Raw genomic sequence first — 24706 nt, forward strand, 5'->3', positions numbered from 1 at the left:
GGTGGAAACTGACCTCATGAACTAGTAGGAAGTGTTCAATTGATTTCCTTTTAAAAATATAATTTATTTCAAACAATGTATCTGGGAATTTTTTATACTTTCCCACTGATTTTTTTTTCCCCCTTCCCTGAGTAAATATGACTGGTGGAAGGAGAGTAAGTATAGAAAATTCCCTGATCAGAGCACCCTTATCTTGATCTTTTCCTTGTCATCTGCCATGATGTTGGCATAAAAAAAATGCAATATTCCCTAAGAAAACAACAAAGATGTGACATTTCTGCACCACAGTTTCCAGCTCCCTGAAGATCATCATAAGCAGAAACCACAACCATTTTTAGGCTACCACCTCTGTGCAAAGATCTTTGTTATGCTCCCATTCTTTTCTTTTCCTGTTTCATACACGAGTGTGATACAAACACAAAATCCTTACATTTATGATACAAACCAGAATTCCTCAATTTTTTTAATGTTGCATTAATGCCTCCAAATTTTCTGAAAACAACAAGAAATTGTTGGACTGCATGAAATTCTTTGGGGTTTTTTTGTTTTGTTTTGTTTTGTTTTTTTCAAAAATACAGAGCCAGAGGTTAACTCTCCTCAAATAACTAATGGAATCAGACGCCTGGAATTGTCAGTTTAAAGAGTAAAAAAAATACTGTGATGCCTGCTCCTGCATGCCCGGTTCCCACTGTCAAAGGATCCCAGACTGTCACTACAGAGAGAATATTCATGAACGATTTCTCTGTGCTATGAAAAATAGCCCTTAGTTAAAAGGAAGGAAAGGCAGTAGCTAAAAGAAGCAGATATTGTGAACACTCCTGTTTTAATCCTTTTGCTCCTGCCCTTTCCCCCACCATGAGGGTAGGAGGAGGGAGAAGGCAGTGAGATAGTGAAGGTTCAAGCTGCCTGCATAAGCAAAACCTGAACTTTTGAAGAAGCAATTTTCTTATATGGTTCTCTCCCAAAATAGACATAGGCAGGAAGTAGTGAAATGGATGGCAAAAGACTGGGAGCAAGGTAGCTGAGTATTTCCTGTTTGCTTTATCTGTTTGAAACAAAAGGGCTGGAAAGTATTTCCTCTTGATGATGAGATCACAGTCATTGTTGGGAAATGTGGTATGTTTAACATCATCACAAGGGCCTTTCTGGCTAATCAGAGCTGAGAATAACAGTAACCAGCCCAGTCTGCTGCAAAATATTCTAGTAGCTCATTGGTACTATAATAGCTTCTGCAGAAACAAGGTCACACTAACACAGTGAAACTTAGTAAGTCCTGACCTTAGCAGGCACCCATTCTAGTAACTGGAGATGAGACTGCCTGAAAACTTTACATCTTATTTGCTTGTTTACTTAATGCAACATTTACTCCCTTTCTCCTTCAAATTTATACAGGAGATTTTGACTTGTGCTTGACACCCGCATTTTTGAGCAGTTTTTCCAATATTTGATCTCCTGAAAAACATTCAAAATGAGATGAATGCTTTTTATTCAGTTTTCTAATTGTCAAGTTCTTTGTCAATGTTTGGTCTTATCTTGTACACAAACTTGCAGAAAGTACATTGAATTATTTTTATCAAGGATTGTTGATATTTTCCTGTACATTATGTGAATATTTCTGCTGATATAAAATACAGAAAGTGAGCACATCTGTACCCACTGAGTGCAGTACCTATGCAGTGCAGTACTCCCACCCATTCAGCTAAATATTGACATATGAGCTTAAATGGTTTGTTGTATTGGGACCCTCTTTATATAATGATTGGAAGGATTTCCTCTGGGGTGTATGCAGCAGCAGTTTAAATGGAGAAGTATGTGGTTATACCAGAACATGACTGCTAATGTCCCCATGCATTTTCCATCACAGTAAACTTACATCTACTTTCTTATCTCACTCTCTGAGAGCTGTACAATCATATTTAAGCATGTTCACCTTTATCAGCTCATCCTATTCATCTCCTTGCAGGAAGATGACATCAGTTGTCACTATGCTGGACTTAACCCAAAGGACTGTACAAAAGTCTTTATTTTACAGCACTTTGAAATAAAGCACAGATACATTTTTGTCCTAGTCTCTATTCTGTTGTGCAGTAGAGAAATATGAAGTGCCATAAAGAGAACCTGTGAACATTGTGAAAAGCATAAGCAAACTTCTTTCATAAGGACAAGCTGCAGTTAAAAAAACCACAGACGCACTGTTTATTGGGTGGGTGTAACAACCAGATCAATCCTGTTGTTCTGTAAGGAGAGTTTTTTATCCTTGTGTACATCATTCCCATCTTTCTGCAAACCTGAATTCTCACTGAATCTCTTTCAAACCAGTTTTTGATGCCCTTTGAGTCATCACACAATAAATCCCTTTTATTGTTTAGACGTGAGTATTTGCATCATGATCTAAGTGTTAAATGCAGAGTGTAAAACTCTGGGCCCAAAGGAAAGCTGTCCTGATGAACTATCACAGTTAAGCTTATATCCATGGGGCCCATAAAAGAAATGCAAGGGTAGAGAGCGCTGTTATCTGTTAACATTGCCATCCTCACAATTTTTTTCTCTAGCTGATGAATGCATTATAAGTCTTGCTCAGATCTCATTGGGAGACAATAAAAATGTTATTATTGGCTTCAGTTAGAGCAAAATAATTTCCTGGGAACTATTCTCTGCAATAAAAGATGCCATAAACCCCAATGCTCCACTAAAGATATGGGAGAAGTGGGGTTGAGTCCATTCTTCTGTCTGAGTTGATTTGAGCCTACATCTGGCATGTGTATCTCTTGTGGATCTATGTGGTCTTCAGTCTTGAAGCTCTTTGTTGATGCAGTTCCTTTTGCTGAGAATAAACCAATTTTTATTAATCTAGTTGTGAAGGAATTACAGTATCATCCATTGATGAGGGGAATCTTCTGGACGAGGAGAGTCCAGTAGTCAAGACCCTCTTCAGCTGACTTGGATGGTCTATTTGCACCAACCAGTTGAGAGACAGACACTGAAGAACAGTCTTGTCTCCCCTGGGAATCACCTTAGATGGAGGTTCCCATGTTCAGCTTGAGAGTCCTGTCCCTTCAGCTAGTTAAGTAAGAGGAAAAGCACCAACCATCCTCTGTCTTGCAGAAAGGGATGGGATGCATATTTGGCTCCTGAAGGGAGGGAGGGTTAGGAATCCCAATCAGAGAAGGAGGAGGATTTGGCTGAAAGTAGCTAAGTTCTTTTTTAAAGTTGACTTCAGACACAGTTTTCTGACTTTCTGTCACTTATATTTCTTATATTAGATCAGCCCATGCATACTCCATGCGGTTCTGAAACAACTGGTGTAACCTACTGCATGGCCAAACCCAAACCCCATGCCTACTTTTACGTGCACCCACTGCATGGTGCCTATGTGCCAGGTCTGTAAGCAGACATCTCTTAGATGTTCTTCTACATGCGTGGAACTTATACGTGTCCCCTGTCTTCCAAGAAGGAATTTTGCCTATTTCAACTTTGTAAAAGTTTCCATTTAATTTAATTCTGAGTAAAAAATGTCCCCAGTATGAAGATTATAAAGAAAAGGTTTTATAAAAGCCAGTTTACTTCAAGACAATCTACCCCTTTTATGGCTTCAATGTGCCTCTCATGGAACAGGGCAGAGAATTCTGCCTCCCCTGTCCATTTCCTAGCAAGTGTAGCTGTTTACTGTTTGGTGTGAGAAGCCTCTGCAGGTCTCCAGCACTGCCTGATTGCACTTTCTGAGACTCTTCAGACTTGTATCTAAAAAAAGAATTGATTAGGAGGATGAATGCCATGTCTTATCATTAAATATTTAAATCTGGCAGGCTTTCAAGAGTGGCGGGCTTGCTGGCCTGTGAAAACACCCTTGTTTCGCCAGATCTAACTTGCCGTTGTTAGTTTTCAGAAGACTTGATGTCATCTGTACGTAACATTTTATATACACTGGTTTTTAAGAGAAAATGAGGGTGGAGGTTAGACAAGGAGCATGCCTTTAATTGTGTCTTGTAGATTGGAACAAGTAATCATACATTCAGAACATAGCTGGGAGAATGCAGTTTTCTCTCCCTGGTGTGGAAGTGAAAATGCTAATGGGATCAATGCCCAGAATGAAACACACACAAATATTCTAACCCATATATCACATCGATCACAAACACAGGAAGCAGTATCTTGTTACACGGACTGTGAAGGCAGTGTCTACCACGAACTTTTGGATACAGAAGTACAGAGAATCCTCTAGATGCTCAGACATCAGAGTCTTTTTACTGATCTTTCTCCATCATATTCTTTTCCATCTCTGTTTTCTTTCACTTAATAGTTCTAGCACCATGGGAATTTTTATCTAATCCTTTTTTCAAGAAAAAAATTCCAGTTGACGTTTTTTTTTCTTGCTGTGCAGGATGTTGCATTTACAAGCGTTTTGGAAGAATCTAGTTGCCCAGTCAATTTGTACTGCTAGTAAAAGCCAGACTTTTTCCAAAAGAGATAGTAATCTCATCCCTAGGGATGTAAAGATATTTATACCAGTTTAATCACAGCTATCACAAAGAATCAACTGATAATGAACAGAGCTCTTTGCAGGATGTAAAGTTTAAGCACAGTCATGACCTCTGTGTGCAGTTCGGGATCCAAACAGAATAGACAAACTGGGAAAAGAGGAAAATAGTGCATGTTCTGAAGGTGGCCAGATAGTGAGGGAATAAGAAACATCTCCCCATAAGCTGTCCATGAAAATTCCCAGCCTTTGTATTTCAGCTCCTAACAGCTGCAGCTGTGATACATTCAAGTGATGCTGCTGCCTACACACTCGGTGTTTGTGGTTTTCCTCCAGGCAGTTGCCATCTATCGAGGCAGGTCATAAAAACAACCCAACCCACTTGTGCGATAGCATGATTTTGTAGGCTCTTTTTAACGATAAAGATTTTGCTATGTGTTCATTTGGACAGAGCATAGCGTCCATTTTGGTTTGGGTTTTTTTTTTTTTCTATAATTAACTATCAGCATGTCATCATTATGAATTATGTGATCATTATCATCATTATTCATCCTTGTGAATTATGAATATTATCATCTAGTGTGTGGTAAAATAAATGTATTTAAATAACTGCAGGTAACACAACATGATATATATGCTACGTTTGTCAAAGACTGGCTTAGTAGTCTAACTGGTTAACTAGCAGCCATCTTTTGATCATGACATCTGTAGTAAAATATGAGTCAGTTTGATTTCTGTTCCAGTTTAAAATTGGAAATCTGTATGAAGGCCATAGTAATATGTCTGTTGAGCAGCTGCTTTTACATTTTGTATTCCAAAAAGTAGTTTCCTAATTCAATGCTGTATACCAGTGAGGCATAGTATGTTAGTGTCTCTAGTGACATGCTGCAGTTTGTGTACTCAGAACGATAACCACTGTTCAGTGCTTAATGATTGCTTTGTGCCCTGCATCGCTCTTATAGATTAACTTCTCCTTAATACACTGTACCTTAGAAAGGAAACTTCAGCTGGGGTGTGCATCTTGTCTTTGAATGTTAATGCCCTTTGCCTATCAGTTTCTGGCCTGACCCTCCAGAATGCATAATGCAAAACTTTGTACAAGCTCACATGTGGATCCCTGTAAAGAATGAAAATCAAGCTGCCTTCTTGAATTCTTACGGCAAGTTCAGAGCAAACAGGCCTGACGGTGAATGCAATGCTGAGTCAGTGAGGGCATCAACTGAAAACGTAGGTGAAGCTTTCAGGGAGGGCAGAGGCCAAGGCAGCTTGAGGATGTGAGGCAACTTGTGATAATGATCAAGAGTAAGTACAAACAGGAGTAAGGGATAGAAGATGCTAACTGAAGAGGGAGCAAGGTATATCTGACAGGTAGCCAGTATTTACAAAACAAAAAGCAAATGGCAGAGTAAACAGTTCTTCTTTAAGGCCTTGTTTTCCTATTCGAATGGGATTGGGGTTATTTTAAGGATGCTTGTTGCATGTGAAGTAAAAACACAGAGAAGACAAGATGTATTGGTCTTAAAACATTACTGTTTCCCAGGAGCTTACCTTGCTGAAACACTCAGCTTTTCTGTGTTTCTACTTCAGCACAACCCATACACATTGTTTTTCCTGCAGTAAAAGACTGTATCCTTTTGACTGTGAAGACAAGGGATGTGAAAGAAAAGGTTTGAGAGATGAATATTATGTGACTGCCTCAGGACCAACAGACAACCTGACTGACTGTAAAATATTTGGTAGCTGTGTAGCTTCTGTCTGATTTCATGCATTAAAGGATTCCTCTGCTCATGGTAACCATAATCTTTCTTTAGAAGGAGTGGAACCTGAAGACATGCTAGCCAAGAGAAAAAATGATGTGCAGCGACTGGATGGATTATGCCTCCTGCCAAGCTGTGCCCTGATGACTCCTGCACTGGTATGAAGTCCCTTGCTTCCTAATAAAGGCAACTAAATTTCACCTACATGCAAATCATGGGAGGAAGACCCTGTAATTGTTTTAGTATAAGAAAAGGAAGAATGAACCTAAAAAGACAAGCCTACTAAAGGCCAGCTTGTGCCAGCTCTCACTATTTTACTAGCCCTGTGAAATAGCCAACTGGCCAAATTAAGAGTTAAGCAATACCTGTTTGGTAGGGTTTTGGTACACCTTCGGGGAGTACAAAATGGGAGGTGATTACAACCTGAAGCTGACTTACTCCTTGTCCATGACATAGTGTCCCAGGTTTGGCTGTGAGGCTCTGGGACTCGTTTCTCACCCTGCTATTAAGAATGCTCTGGATTTGATAACTAGGTTTGGGAGCTAAATCCTCCCCCTGGGGGAAAGGTGAAAAGATGTTTGACTAAGTTCTTGTTGAGAAGCTGTGTTAGTGCTACTTTTACTACACAGTGTTACTGATGACTGTACAGGAATTTGGGACTTTGTTTTCATTATTTCAAATCTCTGTAAAGTATTTGCAAGGTTATTTGTATCTGTAATTAGCATTAACTGAATTCTAAACCCTAACCACAGAGGGAGATTTGTTTCTTTATGACTATTTTTCCCCCCGGTCTTGCTGCTATGATTTATCTGAGAACATCAAAGATGTCCTCAATTCCTACGCTTCGCAAACTGAGCAGAGCTCATCTGAAGCATGATTCAAATTACAGATGATTAACATAGTGAGAGCACACGATAACTTGTCAGATACCTGGTATGAAAAAATTGATCTTATAAAATAGAATGACTGTATCCCATTGTATAGTAAACAGCTTTAAGTGAAAGGCGGATCACATGCTTTTGGTTTGGCACATTGGTGTCGCATTGTTCAATTTCCAGTAAGCGTTGCAACTGGACATGAGAACGTAAAGTGCAGTGGAGCACTCTGGACTGAAGCATACTTAATATGCCACGTATTCAAGGAGTTAAGGGTATTTTTCCTCCTATTATTCTCTGCTACAATCTGATTTCTCTAATCATTAAGAGCCTGCTTCTAATTTCCAGGCACAGTTCATTTATGTCCAGCCTACACCCTTTGTACTTGTGCCAACCATATCTTTTAGATTAAATAGTTCCAAAAACCAGTCCAGAAGGCAAAATTGGAAATCAGGATTGCCTTTGCAGTGTGTGGAGCTGTCCTAGACTAATTTATGCCTTTCTAATAGAGGTGGACAGTATTTGCCCTATGTCAAGTACCAGCACCCATCTAATTATTTAAGAGCTGTTCAAGCCACCTCATCCTTGCTGCTGCGCAGGGATGTATATCACCCACCTTTACTTAATGAATCACATTAGCTGATACATTTCCCCCTACACACTCATTTCCTTGACTCAAATTGTATAAGTAATTGCACTTTGAATACTTTAAATGAATGAAAAGTGGTATAATGATCTATGCTATAAAGAAATCCTTCTGTTTTTCCCCTGTCAGGACTGCTGAGGCGAGTGCTCAGTCCCTGCAAGAGCCCAGGGCTGTGTCTGAATAAGCAGGGGACCAGCCAGCAGGAAAGGAGAGAGGCAGGAGAGCCCCACAGCCCTGGACCACCTCTTGCCCTCCTCCCAACTGTGAGGTGCCCCTTGCTGGCCCAACCCAATCACAGGGGCCTTGGGGCCAAGTTCCCAGCCCTCCCTGCATCCTGGGAAGGAGCCAACACCGTCTTGCTGCCGGCCACCCCACCTCAGGGACAGAGGGAGCAAGGTAGGCATGCATGCTGAAGGTGATTAACCGGCTTTTAGTAATTGTACTGAGGGAAAGGAGGACGGGAGGAAGACCACTTAGCATTTAGGGGGGAGCTGGCACCTCTCTTGTCTCCAGCAGTGAAAAAACCGACAGGCAAAATCACATTTTCTAACTGTGATAGCTGGGGACACACATACGCACGCTCACATGGGGGGTCCCCCAAGCCCACGATCTAGGATTGAAAACGAACCTCATACGCTGTCACGTATCTCCCATAGGCCAGATATCTCTGTTTGTGAAGAGGAGGGAGAGAGGGGAATGGAAGAGGGATGATGAGAGATGCCGAGGAAAGCACACCTGTAATCCCAGGCTGTGTGACTGGGGGGATTGCTCTGAACAGAGCTTACTTACATAGTGCTTTCCCTTTGTCCTCCTCTACCTTGAAAAAATCAGTCAGTTTTTCCACACAAGGCCAAAGAGATACGATTTCTAGGAATAAAATGAATGTTTTAAGCAAGAGGAGTCATCAGTCCCATTGCTATGTATCTTACAAAGGGGTAAGATCTCGTGCAGAACAGAAGTGGACAGAGAGGTAAGGTGCTTTGGAAGACGGACACGTGGTTGACACAGGAAGCTGGTTCCGTCATATTGTGTGACCTCTTCTAGGTCCCCTGTCTCAGATCAAACGCTGTATGTCATAGGACTTCTGTTTATTTTTCCTTGTGAAAAAAAGCCCTGCTAAAATCTGTTTGTGACAGTTTTACTAGAAGTTGCACACTCCTGTGTCTTATGTGATTATAGTTGGCTAAAAGCGTGTACAATTCTGTCTCCTATAAATCTTACCTTTGTAATGATATGAGGAGATGTTTTGTCTGGTACCTGTAAGTGGAAAAGAACCACTAAGAATTCGGTGTCCAAGCTGTCTTTTTAAAACCATGTTCTAAAATACTGTGGCTTATTATCAGCTAGGAAAATTGCACACAAATTAAAGCATTGGCAAAACTCTGGTGATGGGATACTGGATGAAGACAGCTCTCCCTGCCCTAGCATCTTTCAGCGATTCTTGTGTTCCTGGTGAAAGTCCGTGATAATTAACTGAGAGTTTGTCATCATTGTCCTGTCCTGTCTCATCAGTTGTCCTGTTCAGGCCCTGTTGTGGCAGCTCTGGTTCACGCAGGAGAGGCCAAGCACCTGCAGATGATGCTGTTAGGGGCACACGCGTGGGCTTTCGCATCAGCTTGCACCACTGTTCAGTTCCTCATCCTTCCTCATTGCAAAATCCGGGAAAATTTACCAGGATTACTCTTGCGTAACTTCAACTGGTTTTACGGAGATCGCTGGCCATATCATCCCTTTTTAACACCGTTTTCTCTTCACTATTGTAATTCTGTTTTTTGACAAACGTGCTCGGTGCCGAGCGTGGTGGGCTCCGAGAAAACCCCGGTGCCGTGCGCTGTGCCTGTGCCCCCACGCTGGGAACGGCACGGGGAGGGGCAATAAAATCAAACATAAAAGCAGCAAAGCTCTCAAGTGGAGTTTAAAAACCCATCAGAAGACGCCAACTTGCGCCTTTGTTTCCCGAGCCGCCGCCGCTGCTATCGGGCCGGCGGGGCGGAGCGGGGCCGTGGGGGCCGGGGCGGCGGGGGCCGGGGCGGAGCGGGGCGGTGGAGCCCGTCAGCCCGTCCCACCGCCTTATACGGCGGGTGGCTCCGCGGCACAGCCAGCGCCGCCCGCCAGCCCGGCCCGCCGCGGCCGCTGCGCTGCACAGCCCGTCTCGCCCGGCCCAAGGTGAGCGGGGGGCGGCGGGGGGAAGCCGGGCCGGGGGGGCTCCGGGTGGTGGGTTTTGCCGAGAAACGAGCGGAACCGGGGAGGGAGGGGTGTCGGGAGGGTCCTTTCGGCCGGCCCGGGCAGTGCTCGGGTCTGAAACACCTGGGAGGGGAATGAGCCGGGTCGGGTGTGCAGGCGGGGAGGCGCGCCGTGCTGCGCCCTCGCCTCCTCCGTTGCGGTGGATTTATTTCACTTAAGATATTAGGGCTAGTTTGCTTGCTTTCTTCTCTTCTCTTCTTTTTTTTTTTTTTTTTTTTTTTGTCTTAGGAACTGGGGATGTGTCGCTGTTAGACTCAGAATTGCTTATTTTATAAATCACGAGAAAGACAAAACATGCTTAATAAGAGGTTTTCTCCCACTAGAGAGAAAAAGGTCTAACAGCACTGGTTACTGGGAGGGATGCTTCAAAACTTCTGACAGTCTCGCTAGAGAGTCTTTTGCTGTGATATGAACGGTTCGCTCTTACAGTCAGCACCTCTATTCATTAAAAGTGGGAAAAACAACTCTTATTTCATGTTCTCTTTGCATGTCAGATGTGTATGCGTGTCACTTCTTGCCCTTGTAGAGGAGCTTCTGAGCTTAATTTTTGGATCTGTGCCTCGGAATTCAGCTTTTTAGGGAGGGGATTTTAAGTTCATTTCTGACAGTGTTTTTGCTGGAACTGCAGAGCTAATTCTGAGAAATGTTTGCAAAACCTTCTTGTGGTGCCAGATTTGATTTCTTGGAGAGTCTGAGAAAATTTCAAGGCTGCTTTGTCGTGACCCTCCTGATCATTATTTTTTGTGAGGTTGAGAAGGGTTCTTTTGACAGCTGTTCTTAACCTTCACCTTCTGATTATTATATTATGTTTGGCAAACGTTTTTTTTTCCCTTCTGTTGATTATTAATAATGGAAGATAGGAAGTCCCGTGAACGTAGCTGCAGAGGGCTTGCACTTTCACAAATGAAGCTTAGTATCTTGTTAAATCTAAAGAGGCTTAACTAACATATAGTGAGGATTTTTCTTTTAAGTAAAGTATGCATATATGAAGACTTTGTGTGTTTACAGGAAAAAAAAAAATGCACCAAAGAAAACGTAGGAAAGATGTGACTGTTGTCTGGCAATGGGTATATTTTCACATGCTACATAGGGGTGTAAAAGAAGAGAAAACACGTCACTAGCGAGCAGCCCTTTGCAGGGGCAGAGCTGAGGCTGGAGCTCGTCCCACAGCCGTGTGTGTGTTGTGAGAGCCATGTGTGACGTGTCCAACTGTGTGGTTGTGCTTCCTCGCTGTCCCCCATGTCCTGTGCACCTGCTTCTGGCCACAACTACCCTGTGCACTGCCCTGAGCTTCTGTCATTGTGGTTTGCCCATGGTCGCAAATGTTTTGACCAGCATCATCCCACCCCTTTACTTGCATGCATGTAAGCGCAGAAATATTTGCATACAAGTAATTTGAAAGCAGCCAATAAGGTCAGGTAGTGGTGTACTTTTGGTGAATCCAGTCTTTTTATACACTTGAAGAATTAAACGCACCATGAATATGAATATATCTACTGGTAGTACAGCTCCCTTACAGCAAACTGCCAGACCGTGTTGGTATTACACTACCTGAAATGTGGCTCTTCGGGTGAAATGTGGTGGTGGGAGTTATTTCTAGATGATAGGACCAGCAGGCAATGGCCAAGGTTGTTCCTGGTGCTAAGCCTGTCAGTGGCACAAGTAAAGGCATCCTTCCCCTACATTCATTTCACTGTGAGTGGGATGCAGATGCAGTTGGGGCCTGCTGGTTGTGGCTAGGGTGGATTCCGGGTGGTAGCTGTTATTGATTTCACCTTTTCATCTATTTTGTCTCAAGTTTCTATCAGGAACCATCTTTGGATTGCTGCCCACAGGGCAAACTCAGCAGGGTTTGATAGTATCTGCTTGAAACTTGGCGGAAGACTGTTGAGGATCATCATTAGCAAAATTTAATGAGATTACAGCTGTTCAAGTCTATGTTGATAAATATTCTGGATGTTGGTGATGATAGATGGTGGTTAATCTGTCCCTCATCTGGAAGGTTTCTGACAGAGACTAAGGAGAGGAATTGAGTTTGGGAAGTGCAAACCCCATCAACTTCCTCCTTGGAGAAGGGGAGGGGAACGAGCGGGGATAACATCCCTTCCCTGGGGCTGGGACCTACTTTCTGGGGGCGGTGGGCAGTGGAGCTGGGAACAGCACTCTGCACAGCAGAGGGGTGGCAGTCTTTGAGAAGGAAAAAAAGGAATGAAATGGTGTGGTTGGGGTTTTTTTCTGCACAACAGTTTTAAAAAAACAAAACTCAAATCCTGCATTTTGCAACAGGTTGATGTGGAGAACCAAACAAAGAGGAACAGCTGAAACACCGTGTAGAGGAACGAGCGAAGCAGATTTGGGTTTGCGTGATGTGTCACTCCCTAGCGCAGTTCAGATAAAATGAAAAATAGAAAGCATTCATCTGACTAACTGCTTTCTCTTTTCTCTGAGGGCAGGGTAGAGACAGTTGTTTTGCTTTCTTCTGTCTCAGTCTAATATTGTCTTTTCCTCATGTCCGAGACAGCCCCCTGGACAGATGAGTAATCTTCATTTCCTCTACCTCCCGCACCGTGCTCTGCTCATTTCCCTTCATCGCTGCCTGTCCGGATGGTCTCTGGGGGCTGTGGGGGTATCTCAGAGCCCGGGTGAAGGAGTCATAGCCTTGTGCTGCTCTTTGCTCTTTCGGTTCTGCAATTTTTTCCTTTGAGCCAACCTCTGCTAGCTAGGTAGCTGTTTCAGGATTTTTCTTTGTGCTTGTTCTCCTTTTCCGTGACATGCGTGTGGATGTGTGCTATAACCCATGTTATCAGGGAGAGCACTGAAGGAGGCAGTGAGTGGTGTCTGTGCAGCTAACAGTGCAGCATACGTGGCGTTGAACTCTCCCTGTTGCAGCATTGCTTCTTGCACAGTTGCCCCTTTCTGAGAATAAACAGCTGCTCTTGGTTTTTGTAAACGGGTACCAGCGAGATCACTTTGGAGGAAGACTTTGCTTTTTTTCCCCCTCATCTAGTTACTAGGAAAAAAAGACACTAAGGAATAGAAGATGCAGAGGTGGGAACCGCTCCGTCATGAGGTGGCACCTCAGAGCACCATCCCCGCCTGGGTGGCAGCTGTGAGGTGCATCTGGGAGAGGAGCTGAGCTGTTGCCTTCTTTGTCTCTGCGTGGTGCAGAAAGGCACACACTTAGCTTTTGTTTCTGCCATTTTTGGGGCATGTGGAGCACGTTAAATTGGTGTTTCTGTTGTTTGCTGTCCCCCAGGGAAGCTGTAAAATACCATGCAAGTCAAGTCGTATCTTCTCAGGCTTGGCCGTAGGGCTTAGGGGTAAATGGAGCATGGGTTCTGCCCTGGGAGCCTGACCTGGCGCTAATGGACAGGGCTTCAACAGTCTGGAAAAACCCCTCCCGCTTCACTTAAATCAGGCTTCGTTTGTGTGGTTGCTTTGACGCTACAATCTTACTGACCGATTTCAGAGGTTTGCTGGTTCTTTATGTGCCTTTGGCTTGAGGCTGTTGCACAGCTGCTTTTTTCATTGGGTCGATTTAAAATCTAGATAAATAATGAAGTAACCTAAAAAATCCTTTTTTAAATACTAGTACCTTGGGGGTAATGACACTCGCATTAAGAGGTTGCTGCATTATTAATGCAATTTGGAAACTGAGGAGTAATCTAAAGGAAATGAACGTTAAATTTTTGACCTGTTATCCATGGTGTGAGTGTTAGGCTCTGCAGCCTAATCTAGCACTTGCCTTGAATTCTATGTTTCTCCAGGGAGGAGCTGGAGATAGGGTGAAGGTCTTGACAGATGTTTAAATACTAGGGTGTTTCAAGGACAGCAAATGCGAATTTGGCCTTTGGGTTCTTGTCAGGCTGTTTGGCAATAATTCTGTTTGGTGCCCTGTGAGCACACATTTCACCTAACGACAGGGTCTGGGAAGGTAAATTTGGGGTTGAGCTGCAGCCATCCTTTGAAAGGAAGATAGTGGGGGGATGAAGGCACAGAGAAAACAAAGTAACCTGCAGTTAAATCCTTGGGTGGTTTTCCACCAAGAGCAGCACTGCAGGGAAGGGCTCTATTACAGTTTTTGGAAAAAGTAAATGAGCCTGTGTGCGCCGTGTTGCACGGCCGTGTTCCTTACCCCAATGGCTCTGTGCCTGGTTTGATCACAGACTGCTTTGTGCGGGACGAAGGAAAACGGAGAACCTTGACCTGATAGTTTCTCTTGAATATTAAACCATGCTGGTCCTTTGCCATGCCGCATGAGCAGCATATGACTTCGGAAGTGGCAGAGCATTAAGGTCTAAGGCTGATTCCAAGAAGGAAAGCAAAGCAAAGCACGTGTCGGTGCTACTTTGAGTGGGAGCTTGTGAGCTAACGCGCTGAGGACTGCTGTGAAACTGGGGTGGGAAGCCAAGCTGGATCGAGCGTTGATGGTGCTCAGCCATGAGACACCAGTGGAGCGTGGCCAGCATGACGAGTGCTCCCACACTGTGCTGACAGAGCCTGTAGCAGTGGGTCTGTGTCTTGCTGAGCCTGCTGCATGTCGCAGCAGCAGTGGTGTATGTGTCCTGTGGTGGAGGACAGACTGCCAGTTGGTGTGGAGACATAGCTGCCTGCTGCAATTGCAGCTTTTTGATGACTAACAGTAAGAAAAAATAAAATTTCTGAGAATTGGAGTGTGAACCTCTGCTTCCAAAAGGCTGTTTACATAGTTGACTGTTGGAATAAGGAGTAAGGAGGATTGTAGCCAGCCAAGATCTGATATTCACCTTGCCTTCCCAGTGCTGGTTTTGGGCAGGGTGGGAGGGATGGTGTATTCTGTCGTGGCAGCTCTGCCATGGGGAGTCACGCTGCTTTCCTTCAGACGCAACTCTGCATCTTAAAACTTTTCCAGGAGTGCTGCTTTTCCTAAGCTTTCAGATTCTTTGCTATTGCTATTTAAGAGACTGTACAGACAAAGAGTAGTCTCTGTCCAGGAAATAAACATTTAATCTTGCCTGTCCAGTTGGGGAGGAATTTTCTTTTCATGTTAGTATTTGTTTAATGTTTGGTTTGTTTACATTGTGCAGCCAGTCAGGTTGACCGAGGCACTCTAGCGATATGGATGATATTGTTTTATGAGCTCCTGCCTTCTCGGTGATTATTTTTAGTGGCTTTCTCTTCATTATATGATTTCAGAAGGCTGGTCAAAGGCATTTGCTTGTTTTCAGTTAGGTCAGCTGCTTGATTCAAGTAAACCACAGTCATGATTGCAGCTTCTTAACACTTACTTAAAAGGGTAAATGAAACCGCCAAAAAGAAAAGTAAAATAATTTCCTGTTTACAAAATTTACACCTGCATATAAATGATTCATATTTTTTCACCCAACTCAGCAAGGTAGTGCCTGTCTGTGCAGTGGCATGTCCAGACCAGGACCTCTGCTGACAGCAGCCAGGAAAAACAGAATTTACTCAGCAGTGTAGATTGTGACTCTATTTCCTCCAATATTTGGAGAAAAATCTAGCAATGGAGATTATGAAACGTGGTCATAGACTTTTCATAGAGCTTCTTTGTGATGGAGACTGGTAGGAGGAGTTTTTAAAGTATTTCATGTGGTGGGTTTTTCATTTTACCGGTAGTGGAGAGAGTAAACAGAATGAATATTTGTATTTACTTTCTGCTTTATGGTGTTACCAGAAGTGTGTCTGCAAAGTGAACTTACACACGTCTCAGTTTCTGAATAAACATGCGCTTTGTTTCCATACAGAAAGGCTGCTTTTCCCTATCCCAGGAACTGTGGCAGAGTCCTAAAAATTATTCTCACTGATGTTTAGAACACAGGTTCTAGAACAGAAAATGTATGTTTGTATGTATCTGTACAGCTCTTTTGCCTTCTGATAATATTTTTTTTTTAATTTTATTTTTACTTTTCCCCAGTAACAGGTTTAGGCAAGAAAGGTCTTTCTCCCCGGGGACATGAGATGCACTGTAGTGTCTTTTACCCGCAGTAGCAGGGGCTTCAGGAAAGAAACTTGCTGCTGGAGCCAGGCCAGGCTGAATCTGGCAGAGCTGCTGCACAGGCACTGCCGGCAGCATCCCAGGGTCACAATGTCATCATGCTGCGGCCTGCACTGTCAGTTTTTCACACGCTGACCTTTCCCACCCTTCCATCCCTCAGGTTTTTCATGTAGACAAACGTCTCATGAAAATCCTCCCAGAGGAATAAAGTAAGAAACAAACGTAGTGCAGAGCTGTCTTGGCATTTATTGCAGCCCTGTGGGGAGAAAAGTGTTTTTGCTGCACGCTCCCTAAGCTGGTATAATTGCGGTCTGAGATCCTAATCAAATTTGTTCTTAAAAATTTTCATGTGGCTGGACTGCAGTGCTGCCTCATCCCTGGCACAGATCCTGAGGATGAAGTCTCTCTCTGGTACCCCACTGATGTGGAGCTGTGCAGCCTGGGATCTCCTGGCTACCAAGACCAGGGTGATCCCACCAGATGTGCATGCACCTGGTTTCCCAGTGCCATGACATGACTTGTTCTGGACTTAGGACTTGCTCCTGAGGCAGGCAGATGTGCGAGCTTACCTAAGGTTTCTTAGATACGTAACACCAGGTTTCATGCAAAACATTGGTCTAGATAAAAATAACAAAGGCACTGTTACACATTTGCCTGCCTTCGTTTTCTCACTGATCTCAAATCTTTCTTGGTTGTGGGTCTGTTCCAGCTTTGTATCGCTCCTGTACAGACCCTTTGTGCATTGTGTTAAACCCTTGTGGGAAAGACTGCACCCCAGACCTGGGTGCATGGGGCTCCTGTAGGAAAGAGCACCCCAGAGCCCTTTCCTCCTGACTGCAAGCGTGACTCCTGGCTGCTTTTGGCAGGAGAGGCTGTGGGTCCCAGCTCCCAGGGTAGGGTGTTGGGCTGCATATCTTGGATAGATGAAAACGCTTCCCCATGGAGGCCTGTGGGAGGGGGTGTGTTGAAGCTGCATCTCCATCCTTGCCGTGTCCGTGGTATGTGTGCCCGGCTTGTTCCCAGCTGGGCTGCTCGCCCTGCACTCTGGGTGTGTGTGGCAGGCAGAAGCCCAGCTTGCTTTTGGGTTTCATCCATCCCTGTCAAGACTGCCAGCTGGCTGTCAGTGTCCCCCTGCTTGCCTACACCCTGTCCTCAGCACATACAGTTTTCTAGGTTTAGCCGTTTTCCTCGCTCCTTCCACCGGGCTTGGTGCAGGACCCCCAGCGCTAGCTCTTAGGTCTGGGTACGCCGTTGTGCTGCTGGTGTGCGGCTACATGCACATGGGAGGCTGCCAGCAGCTCCTGGTAAGCAGATCTGGAAATGTTAACTTCTTAAGGTCATTTAACTATTAGCACGTGGCTAAACAGGTAAATTGAATCAAAATAATCTTCCATAAAGGCGCTCACTGCCGTTGCTGAGTGCAGTGTTTGCTCTGCTTGTGTCCCATTCCCTCTGTGTTTGCAATTGAAGTAGATAGAGCTCTTTGGGGTAGTGACTGCAATAATGCAATGCTTAGTACAATTTTCTATTTAATATGTGCTTCTATATTGATTTTTAGTTTTATACCTGAAGAACATACATGCCTCAAGACTCATCTCCTTTTTCCAACTGTAACAGTTGATTTTTACCTTCCCTGGAAAGCTTATGTTGCCTGTTCCCATGCTTTGGTCTGGGTTGGCTTTTGAGCATTAACACCGTAGACATAAATAACAGTGACAGCATCTGTGATTCTGGACAGCTCTGTCCTGTTCCGTACACTTCCAGCACATCACTGGAGCCATGGCTCTCAAAATCACAGCGTGGTAAATAGTTTTGTTGATGTGTAAGTAGGCACGAAATGCAGCCTCGCACACGTGCCTGTGCTGGCGCTGCGGTTTTGCAGGCGGTAAAACACAATACGACTCCTTTTGCCATTTAACTGGCTCTGAATGCAGAGAGTGGATGTGCTGAGCAAGAAAGACTAGTTTGTGCTCGCATGGTAATCGGGGAAAGCAGTCAGACTCCCTGTAGGTCCATCTTCTCATTAGTTGGCTGAGAACGATGCATTGCCTACAGTAGACTTGCTGGACTATTGATATTGTAAGCCATTTTTGAGATTAAAAAGATTATTTTTTCCTAGAAGTCTAAAATGTATTATCAGTGATATCTTCCAAACTGGAAAACAGGCCAAGGGGATGTGATGGAGGATTTGTGTAACAGGTAGTTTCCGAAGGGCTCGGGGTGTTTATGGAGGTGGCTGCTGTCCCTGAAGCAGCTCTGGAGGCTGTGAGCTGTGGGTGTGTGCTTTGGCTGTATGACTATTCACGCAATCACAGATTTGATTACACCATGTAGGGACTCCCTGTTCGTCAGTGCAGCAGACCACACAGGTCTAGCTAAAGCAGCAGCTCGCGCTGGGGCTAGTTGTGCTGCCAGGACTGAGCTGAGGAGAGGTCTAAGAGACATAAGGTAAAATGGCAATGTTTTCTGTTTTGGGAGCAGTTTGGTTGCGTACGTTTGCTTATGTAGTCTCTGTTTTGCAAGTAGTTTGGTTATGCAAGAAAAAACAGATTCGTGCAATGTGTATATTTACATAGTGCTTGTCCTATAGACTTTAGTTAAACAAATTAGGACAATTTCAGCTTGAGAGTCAAGAACTAATCATTAGTTTTATAGCGTTGATGAAGCAATTGCCTCCTGGTGGAGCACGAGTGTGACTTTTACTTGTGAGCAGTGTTGAATGCAGAGCGTGAAGACCCACTGCCCCAGTCTCCTTTTCACCAAAAGCAGAATGGAACCTCTCATAGGGAGGTTTTTTGGCATTGGGACAGGCACTTTGGCAGTGAGTGTGCTGTGTTCCGCTTGCTGCTGTGGGGCAGAGACGTCGGCCACAAGAGGGGTAGGTGCTGGGAAGGGCTCAGCAGCAGCAGCGAAGTCTCGCCTCAATCGAGAGGCAGGCTGAGGAGGCACGGCACAGGTGTCCGCTGGCAGAGGAAAGAACTGTTTTGCAAGAAGTCTGTTTTCAGGTCTTGTTCCTCTCCAGCGGCATGATCCAGACTCTGGATGTGAGTGGGGAACCAAGACTGGCTGTCGTCAGCCTGAAGAACCTCTGCAGCTTACTCAGTGTTCTGTATCCAAAAGTCTGGATACAGCTGGTTCTCACCACGTGGCTGTGAAGGAGGTTGTTATCTCCGCTTTAGAGCTGAGGAAATGAGGACACTGCGGGGGGGTCTCAGGGTCACAGGCACAAGCTTGAGTACAGCATGGTGAGATATTCTGTAAACTGGGTTGAGAAATATGGTGGAGGGAAGAAGAAAAACAGAAATGCAGTTGTTAAATGGGCCAGTGATCTATAAGCACATATATATATGAACTTTCTCCATTAAAATTCAGGTCTGTCATCCCATCTCCTGTCTTAAGTGTGTGTGTAAAAATGTTCCCTTTTGTTTGATTTTAATGGAATGTGCGTTTCTACGCCTCTGAGTGCTCTGTCAATTAGCATAGGCTGAATATGTGTTTCATCAAGCCCTCTTTGCTGGAGTGATGAAGCCAGCTGCTAACTTTTCAGGCAGATGGAATGTAGTTTTAAAACTTTGCTGTGGCAGAAAAAACTGTTATGGGTGCAGCCCCTTGTGTAGGGAGCAGTTGTGCTGCTGGAGCCTGGGAAGTAGGATCAGGTGGGAAACTGTGGGACAGGATAGACAGGAGGAGGCTTTAATAGAAATCAAGAGCATTTCTGTGTTGCTCAACAGAAATCACTCTTGTATCAGATACAGAGGATTTTCTGTTTCCTAAACTATTTCAGTAAATTGTGTATCTCTTAGTCATTAATTGATATTGATGCAGGTTCCTAATGACATCTCCATCACAAACGTTTTGTTTAATTGATTTCTGAGAGATCTAATTGAAATATACTCAGGCTGTTAGAATAAGATGCCTAAAAATACGTATAGGAGGTGTTAAGGCAGTGAGACTGGGAGATTGCCTGTGCATTTGTGCAGCCAGAAAATAGAGCCAGGCCTGGCAAAAAGGAGTCTGGGGTCTGCGGGTGCCTTGTGGTACTGGTGTGAGGATCAAGTTATTTGTGAGTGGTTTCTGACTCTCCACCCTGCTGTCTGCCTCTTGCTGTAATGCTGGCAGTTGGAATATCCTCAGAGGATTATTCTTCCCTTTGCCAATACTTGTATGCCTCATAAATTCCCATGGTTATAGATCTTTGTAATGTGAACTGTTTTCTCCTATTGAAAATGTTGATTAGGGGGGAAACACAGTGAACTAATTGTTCTGAGTAACACTGAGCCACATAAATATTTCAGAGGATTTCAGTAGCCTTAAAAGGCTCAAAGTTGCACATGAACAAACTTACCCATAATCGTGGCTGAAGTTTTGTGATGTGAGAGGAGGCTGAAAAAGGGAGAACTTTTGAAAAGTGCCTAGGGATTTGCATATGTATAACTAGTCTTTACAATAGTATGACACTGTATAAGTCCATTTGCCTTGTAGATGAGCCCTAAAACGCTTAGTCACAAGATACATGAGATATTTTTCATGTTTTGGTATAAATATTTTCTGCCAAAATGAAATAAATCCTGGAATAAATTCACATGGGATGTGCCAGCAGGGAAGTAATGGCAGAGGGAGAGCTTCAGACTTGCAAAAGCACTGGAGGAGGAGCTGAATTGTGGAGCTCGAGAGCAGGTGCTGGAAGGAACAGCTTGGTCCCTGTTCAGCCATATATTGTACTTCATCTGGGCAATACGTTAGCATGCTCTGATTGAGCCTGTGTAGCACGAATAGCATGAGATGTATTAAATGTTGCCTCTGCTGTCCAAGAACAGAGTTCCCAGCCTTGGCTAAAGGAGGCGTGATGAAGTACTGGAATGATCAGTACAATGGCTCTGTGCTGGAGAACCTAAACCATCGAATAGATAATATCTGGTTTCTCGCCAAAACCAGCTAACTTGTTGACAAGCTAAATCTTTAGAAATATTTGATACTAGTAGGGTTTATTGTCTAAGAAAGAGTAATGGCAGCCATTCAAGTGACAAATCGGGGGAGTAATTTAGAAAGACTAAGATGTGTTTTAAAAAGGCATAAGGTTTTTCTTTTGTACTTAGAAAAGAAAAAGCCACAGAAAGAAGCTTGTAGCTCCTCTTGCTCTCTATCCCATTTATGTCACTTGTGGTGGAAAATTTAACGTTTGATTTATGAATAAGTCTGCACACTTCCCTGTGTGCTCCTCTGAGCTAATGCTTCTTTCCCGTTCGGTCCCTTGCATATTGTGCCCTTTCCTTTCCTTTTCTTACCTTATTTGCTGTGCTCTGTGTTTTGATCTCACTGTCTTGTCTTAATTTCTCTGTAAAAAGAGACTGTACTCCTGTACTCCTCACTGTCCACTAAAAGGAGGTTGGGGTTTTTTTTCACATGGCTGTTAAGCTGTGGGACTCCTTCCCACAGGATACTGTGGGTGCTAAAAGATTACTTGAACTCAGGAAGGGCCTGAAAAGACTTGTAGGAGGTTATTAAATGCCACTGTGCAACCTTTAGTTTGGCTTTTATTTAAACTGTACATCCAGGATGCTGGAAAGATGTTGAGGATAAGCACCACTGCGTACTCACCTTATACTTAAATCCAACATAGGCAGCCACACCTGGCTACATGCGTCAGACTGAGTAAAGTCATCCTGATGTTCCCCCATTTCATTGCAAAAGTCTTTTGTGGTCTCTCTTCACACCTCCTTGTCCCTTTATTACAGCCTGTCTGGGACATGTGAAGACTAACGTATATCTAGGGAAGCCAACACTTGGTACTGGAGGGGACATGTTGTGTACTTGGCTCCAGAGAAAGTGCTTGGAGCAAGGCTTTGGGAGCTGGCATATGTGCTCCTGCTCCTGATTCTGGCAGCACAGGTGTTGCTGGCAGTGATTTTGCAAGCAGCTGGGCAGTGCTGTGACACAGTGCCACTGCGCTGCTACAGAAACAAGCGGGTTTGTAGACTGACAGTTCATGCCGAAAGCAGTTGGGAGACTGAAGGCAAGGCAAGATGCTGGGTGTCACACCCCAGGCTGGTGCTGGCTCAGCATCTTGATCTTGCTTGTCCAAGAGTGATGATTCATGATCTGCCTGCAGCCGTGCCTTGGGTTGGCTCTGGTCTGGTCCGTTAACTGTCCCAGCAGCACATGGATGGGGGTAGCAGCTCATCCCTGCCATGATGGCTCCCACCTGCTCCCGCTATGGTTGGTTGGTGAGAGGCTGCTGAGTCCTGTCAGGTGCAGGCAATGTAAGGGCTGATGTGCAGGTCTGTCTCCCAGTCTTACTTCAAGTGTGGTGCTTTCTAACCTGGGGATTTGCATGAGCAAGGAAATGAAGCTGTACACACAATCTTTAGACTTACTGCGGGCTTACGTTTCAGGTAAGGTCACATCTTGAGTGTACAGTGCGGCTTGGTGCTGGAGGTGCCCCTGCTCTCGCCATGGGAGCGGGTTTCAGAGCACAGGACAGGCTAACACCACGCAGGCAGCAGTGCCGGTGCAGAGCACAGCTCACCTGTCCCACCTTAGCCTTGGCAATGCTATGGGCCCACTCTTCCCAGCACTGCAGCCTTTCCCCCCCCGCTGATACGGCAGGGTTTCCAAGAGCGGCTCCGACGGCACTTTCCCCTTGCTGTTTCTGTGCCCTCCTCATACTGTTCTCATGGCCTTGTGCCCACAGTCGTGATAGCATGGGCATGGCGGGTGCTCATGAGAATGCCCCCCTGCTTCCTTCTGTACCTGCCTTGTTGTGGGCTTTTTGGTTTGTGCTAGAGATAACCAAAGCACAGTGAACAGCATTGCAGGTGATGGTCATTTAAATACTTGATGGTATTAGCCAATAATATATGTACACAGGAACTTAAGTCAGTGGGCAACACTTGCACCTGATTAGTATGCACTATTTATCACCATTATCTTCAACCATCATCTTCATCCTTGCTTGGGAAGAGCTTCCAAAGGAGGATGCTGAGACCTGTTGTTGCTTCTCCAGGCTTGCCATGAGCTGGGGAGAGTTTTCACCTCTTTTAATCTGCTCTTTAAACAAAAAGAGTTAGATAAGTGGGCTTTTGTAAGCAGGCTGAAGTCTTGGACTGGTGCTGTAAGAGGGTGTGAGGGGAGGCGTGCTGGTCTCGGGACAGCTCTGTGCCATTCCCAGCTCGGCATCTGCTGCCCAGCATTGTCCCAAGGAAGTGACCTTACTGCTGGCTGCTGTTGTGTTCTGGTCCCACAGAAGTACTTTTTGACAAGATGTAGGATAAAGAATGGTCCTCCTCATATTACTGTGTGCACTCTCCCTTTAGGCAAATCCTAGTGAGTGTTACCACCTCTGGTAGCCAACACATTACAGCTGGGCACGGCCTCCTGTGTTTCCTTACAAGCGAAGGACCCTGGCTAATTCATTCTAGGCAATAAAAAGATAACTGAGGGGGGATCTTATCAATGCTTATAAATACTTAAAGGGTGGGTGTCAGGAGGATGGGGCCAGGCTCTTTTCAGTGGTGCCCAGTGACAGGACAAGTGGTAACGGGCACAAACGTAGGAAGTTTCGTCTCAACATGAGGAGGAACTTCTTTCCTTTGAGGGTGGCAGAGCCGTGGCACAGGCTGCCCAGAGAGGTGGTGGAGTCTCCGTCTCTGGAGACATTCAAACCCGCCTGGACGCGTTCCTGTGCCACGTGCTCTGGGTGACCCTGCTCTGTCAGGGGGTTGGACTAGATGATCTCCAGAGGTCCCTTCCAACCCCAACCATTCTGTGATTCTGTAACTGGGAGCAAGAAGCTTATGCAGCATCAATCATGGCAAATACTTGATTTCCAGCAAGAGAGGAACTTGATTCCTCTGTATTTTTGATGGAATGAGCCACAGGGGATCAGCATATATCCCTCAGTATACCAATAAACCAGTTGGAACATGTACCTAATCTAACTATCTACTCTGTTCCTTAATCTAAATGCATTTTTAAGTGCATCTGTCACTTACATGAACAGTGGAAAATACAGGACTGTTAGAAGTCTTCATCTTTATCAATATACTTTATAGGCTGCTGCTGACTTGGTTCCCCTCCCACCTCTTTCTGTGGTCTCTGCCGTGCAGGGCTGGTTTGTGCTGCTCAGGCAGCACCGCTTTCAGACACAGCAAACTGCCTGCCAGAGGAGCAGAAGGGCAGCCACAGTCTTTGGGGAAAAGGTGTTCGCTGCTGAGACGGCTTGGAAACAGCTGTTGCTGCTTAAACTCAACCCTGTTTTAATCCAAATTAATTTGTATGCACAGACAAGCAATAGGAATTTTCCTTGTTGTGTTTTGGTTACCTTATAATTAGGCTTTTATTGGACATGGGGATGGTTGGGCAATGTCCTGGTGTCCATTAGCTGCCAAATCACTACAGTACGTGGGCACTCCTCAGCAGCCTCTGGGAGCGTAATGCTTATAATGCTTATACCGTCATCCTTTGTGTTGACACGTCACATGTGTGTTGCAACTCCTATGAGTTTCAGTGTTAATTGAAATACCAGTATTAATTGTGGAAAGTTAGTCATGCAAACTAAGCTGGAAGGGGAAGCTTTTTGAACCATCTGTTTTTTAATTGCGTGTGTTTTGTAAGCACTTAACTTTGTGACGCAGGAGGAGTGCTGTGGCGCTCTGTGGCGCTGGGATCCTTGGGTGCACCAGGATCTGAGTGCCAGAAAGTGCTTTGGAAAGA

At 44.7% G+C, this 24706-nt stretch overlaps 1 protein-coding gene across 3 annotated transcripts in view; it reads left to right on the forward strand.

Moving 5' to 3' along the window:
* Positions 1-24706, forward strand: part of CARHSP1 (calcium regulated heat stable protein 1) — a 54749-nt gene that overhangs the window by 7000 nt on the left and 23043 nt on the right. The window contains exons 3-4 of one of the 3 annotated variants that reach the window (XM_054213115.1): positions 6289-6392; positions 7885-8151. In XM_054213115.1, the coding sequence (XP_054069090.1) occupies positions 6353-6392; positions 7885-8151 (307 nt within the window). In that variant the 5' untranslated portion in view covers positions 6289-6352. Of the gene's footprint in view, positions 1-6288; positions 6393-7884; positions 8152-9817; positions 9922-24706 lie in introns of those variants that run through there. The other 2 variants (XM_054213116.1, XM_054213117.1) reach the window with 2 other exon arrangements.

The sequence above is a fragment of the Rissa tridactyla genome, chromosome 8 (genome assembly GCF_028500815.1).
Source record: "Rissa tridactyla isolate bRisTri1 chromosome 8, bRisTri1.patW.cur.20221130, whole genome shotgun sequence".
In the NCBI taxonomy this organism is placed as follows: Eukaryota; Metazoa; Chordata; class Aves; order Charadriiformes; family Laridae; genus Rissa; species Rissa tridactyla.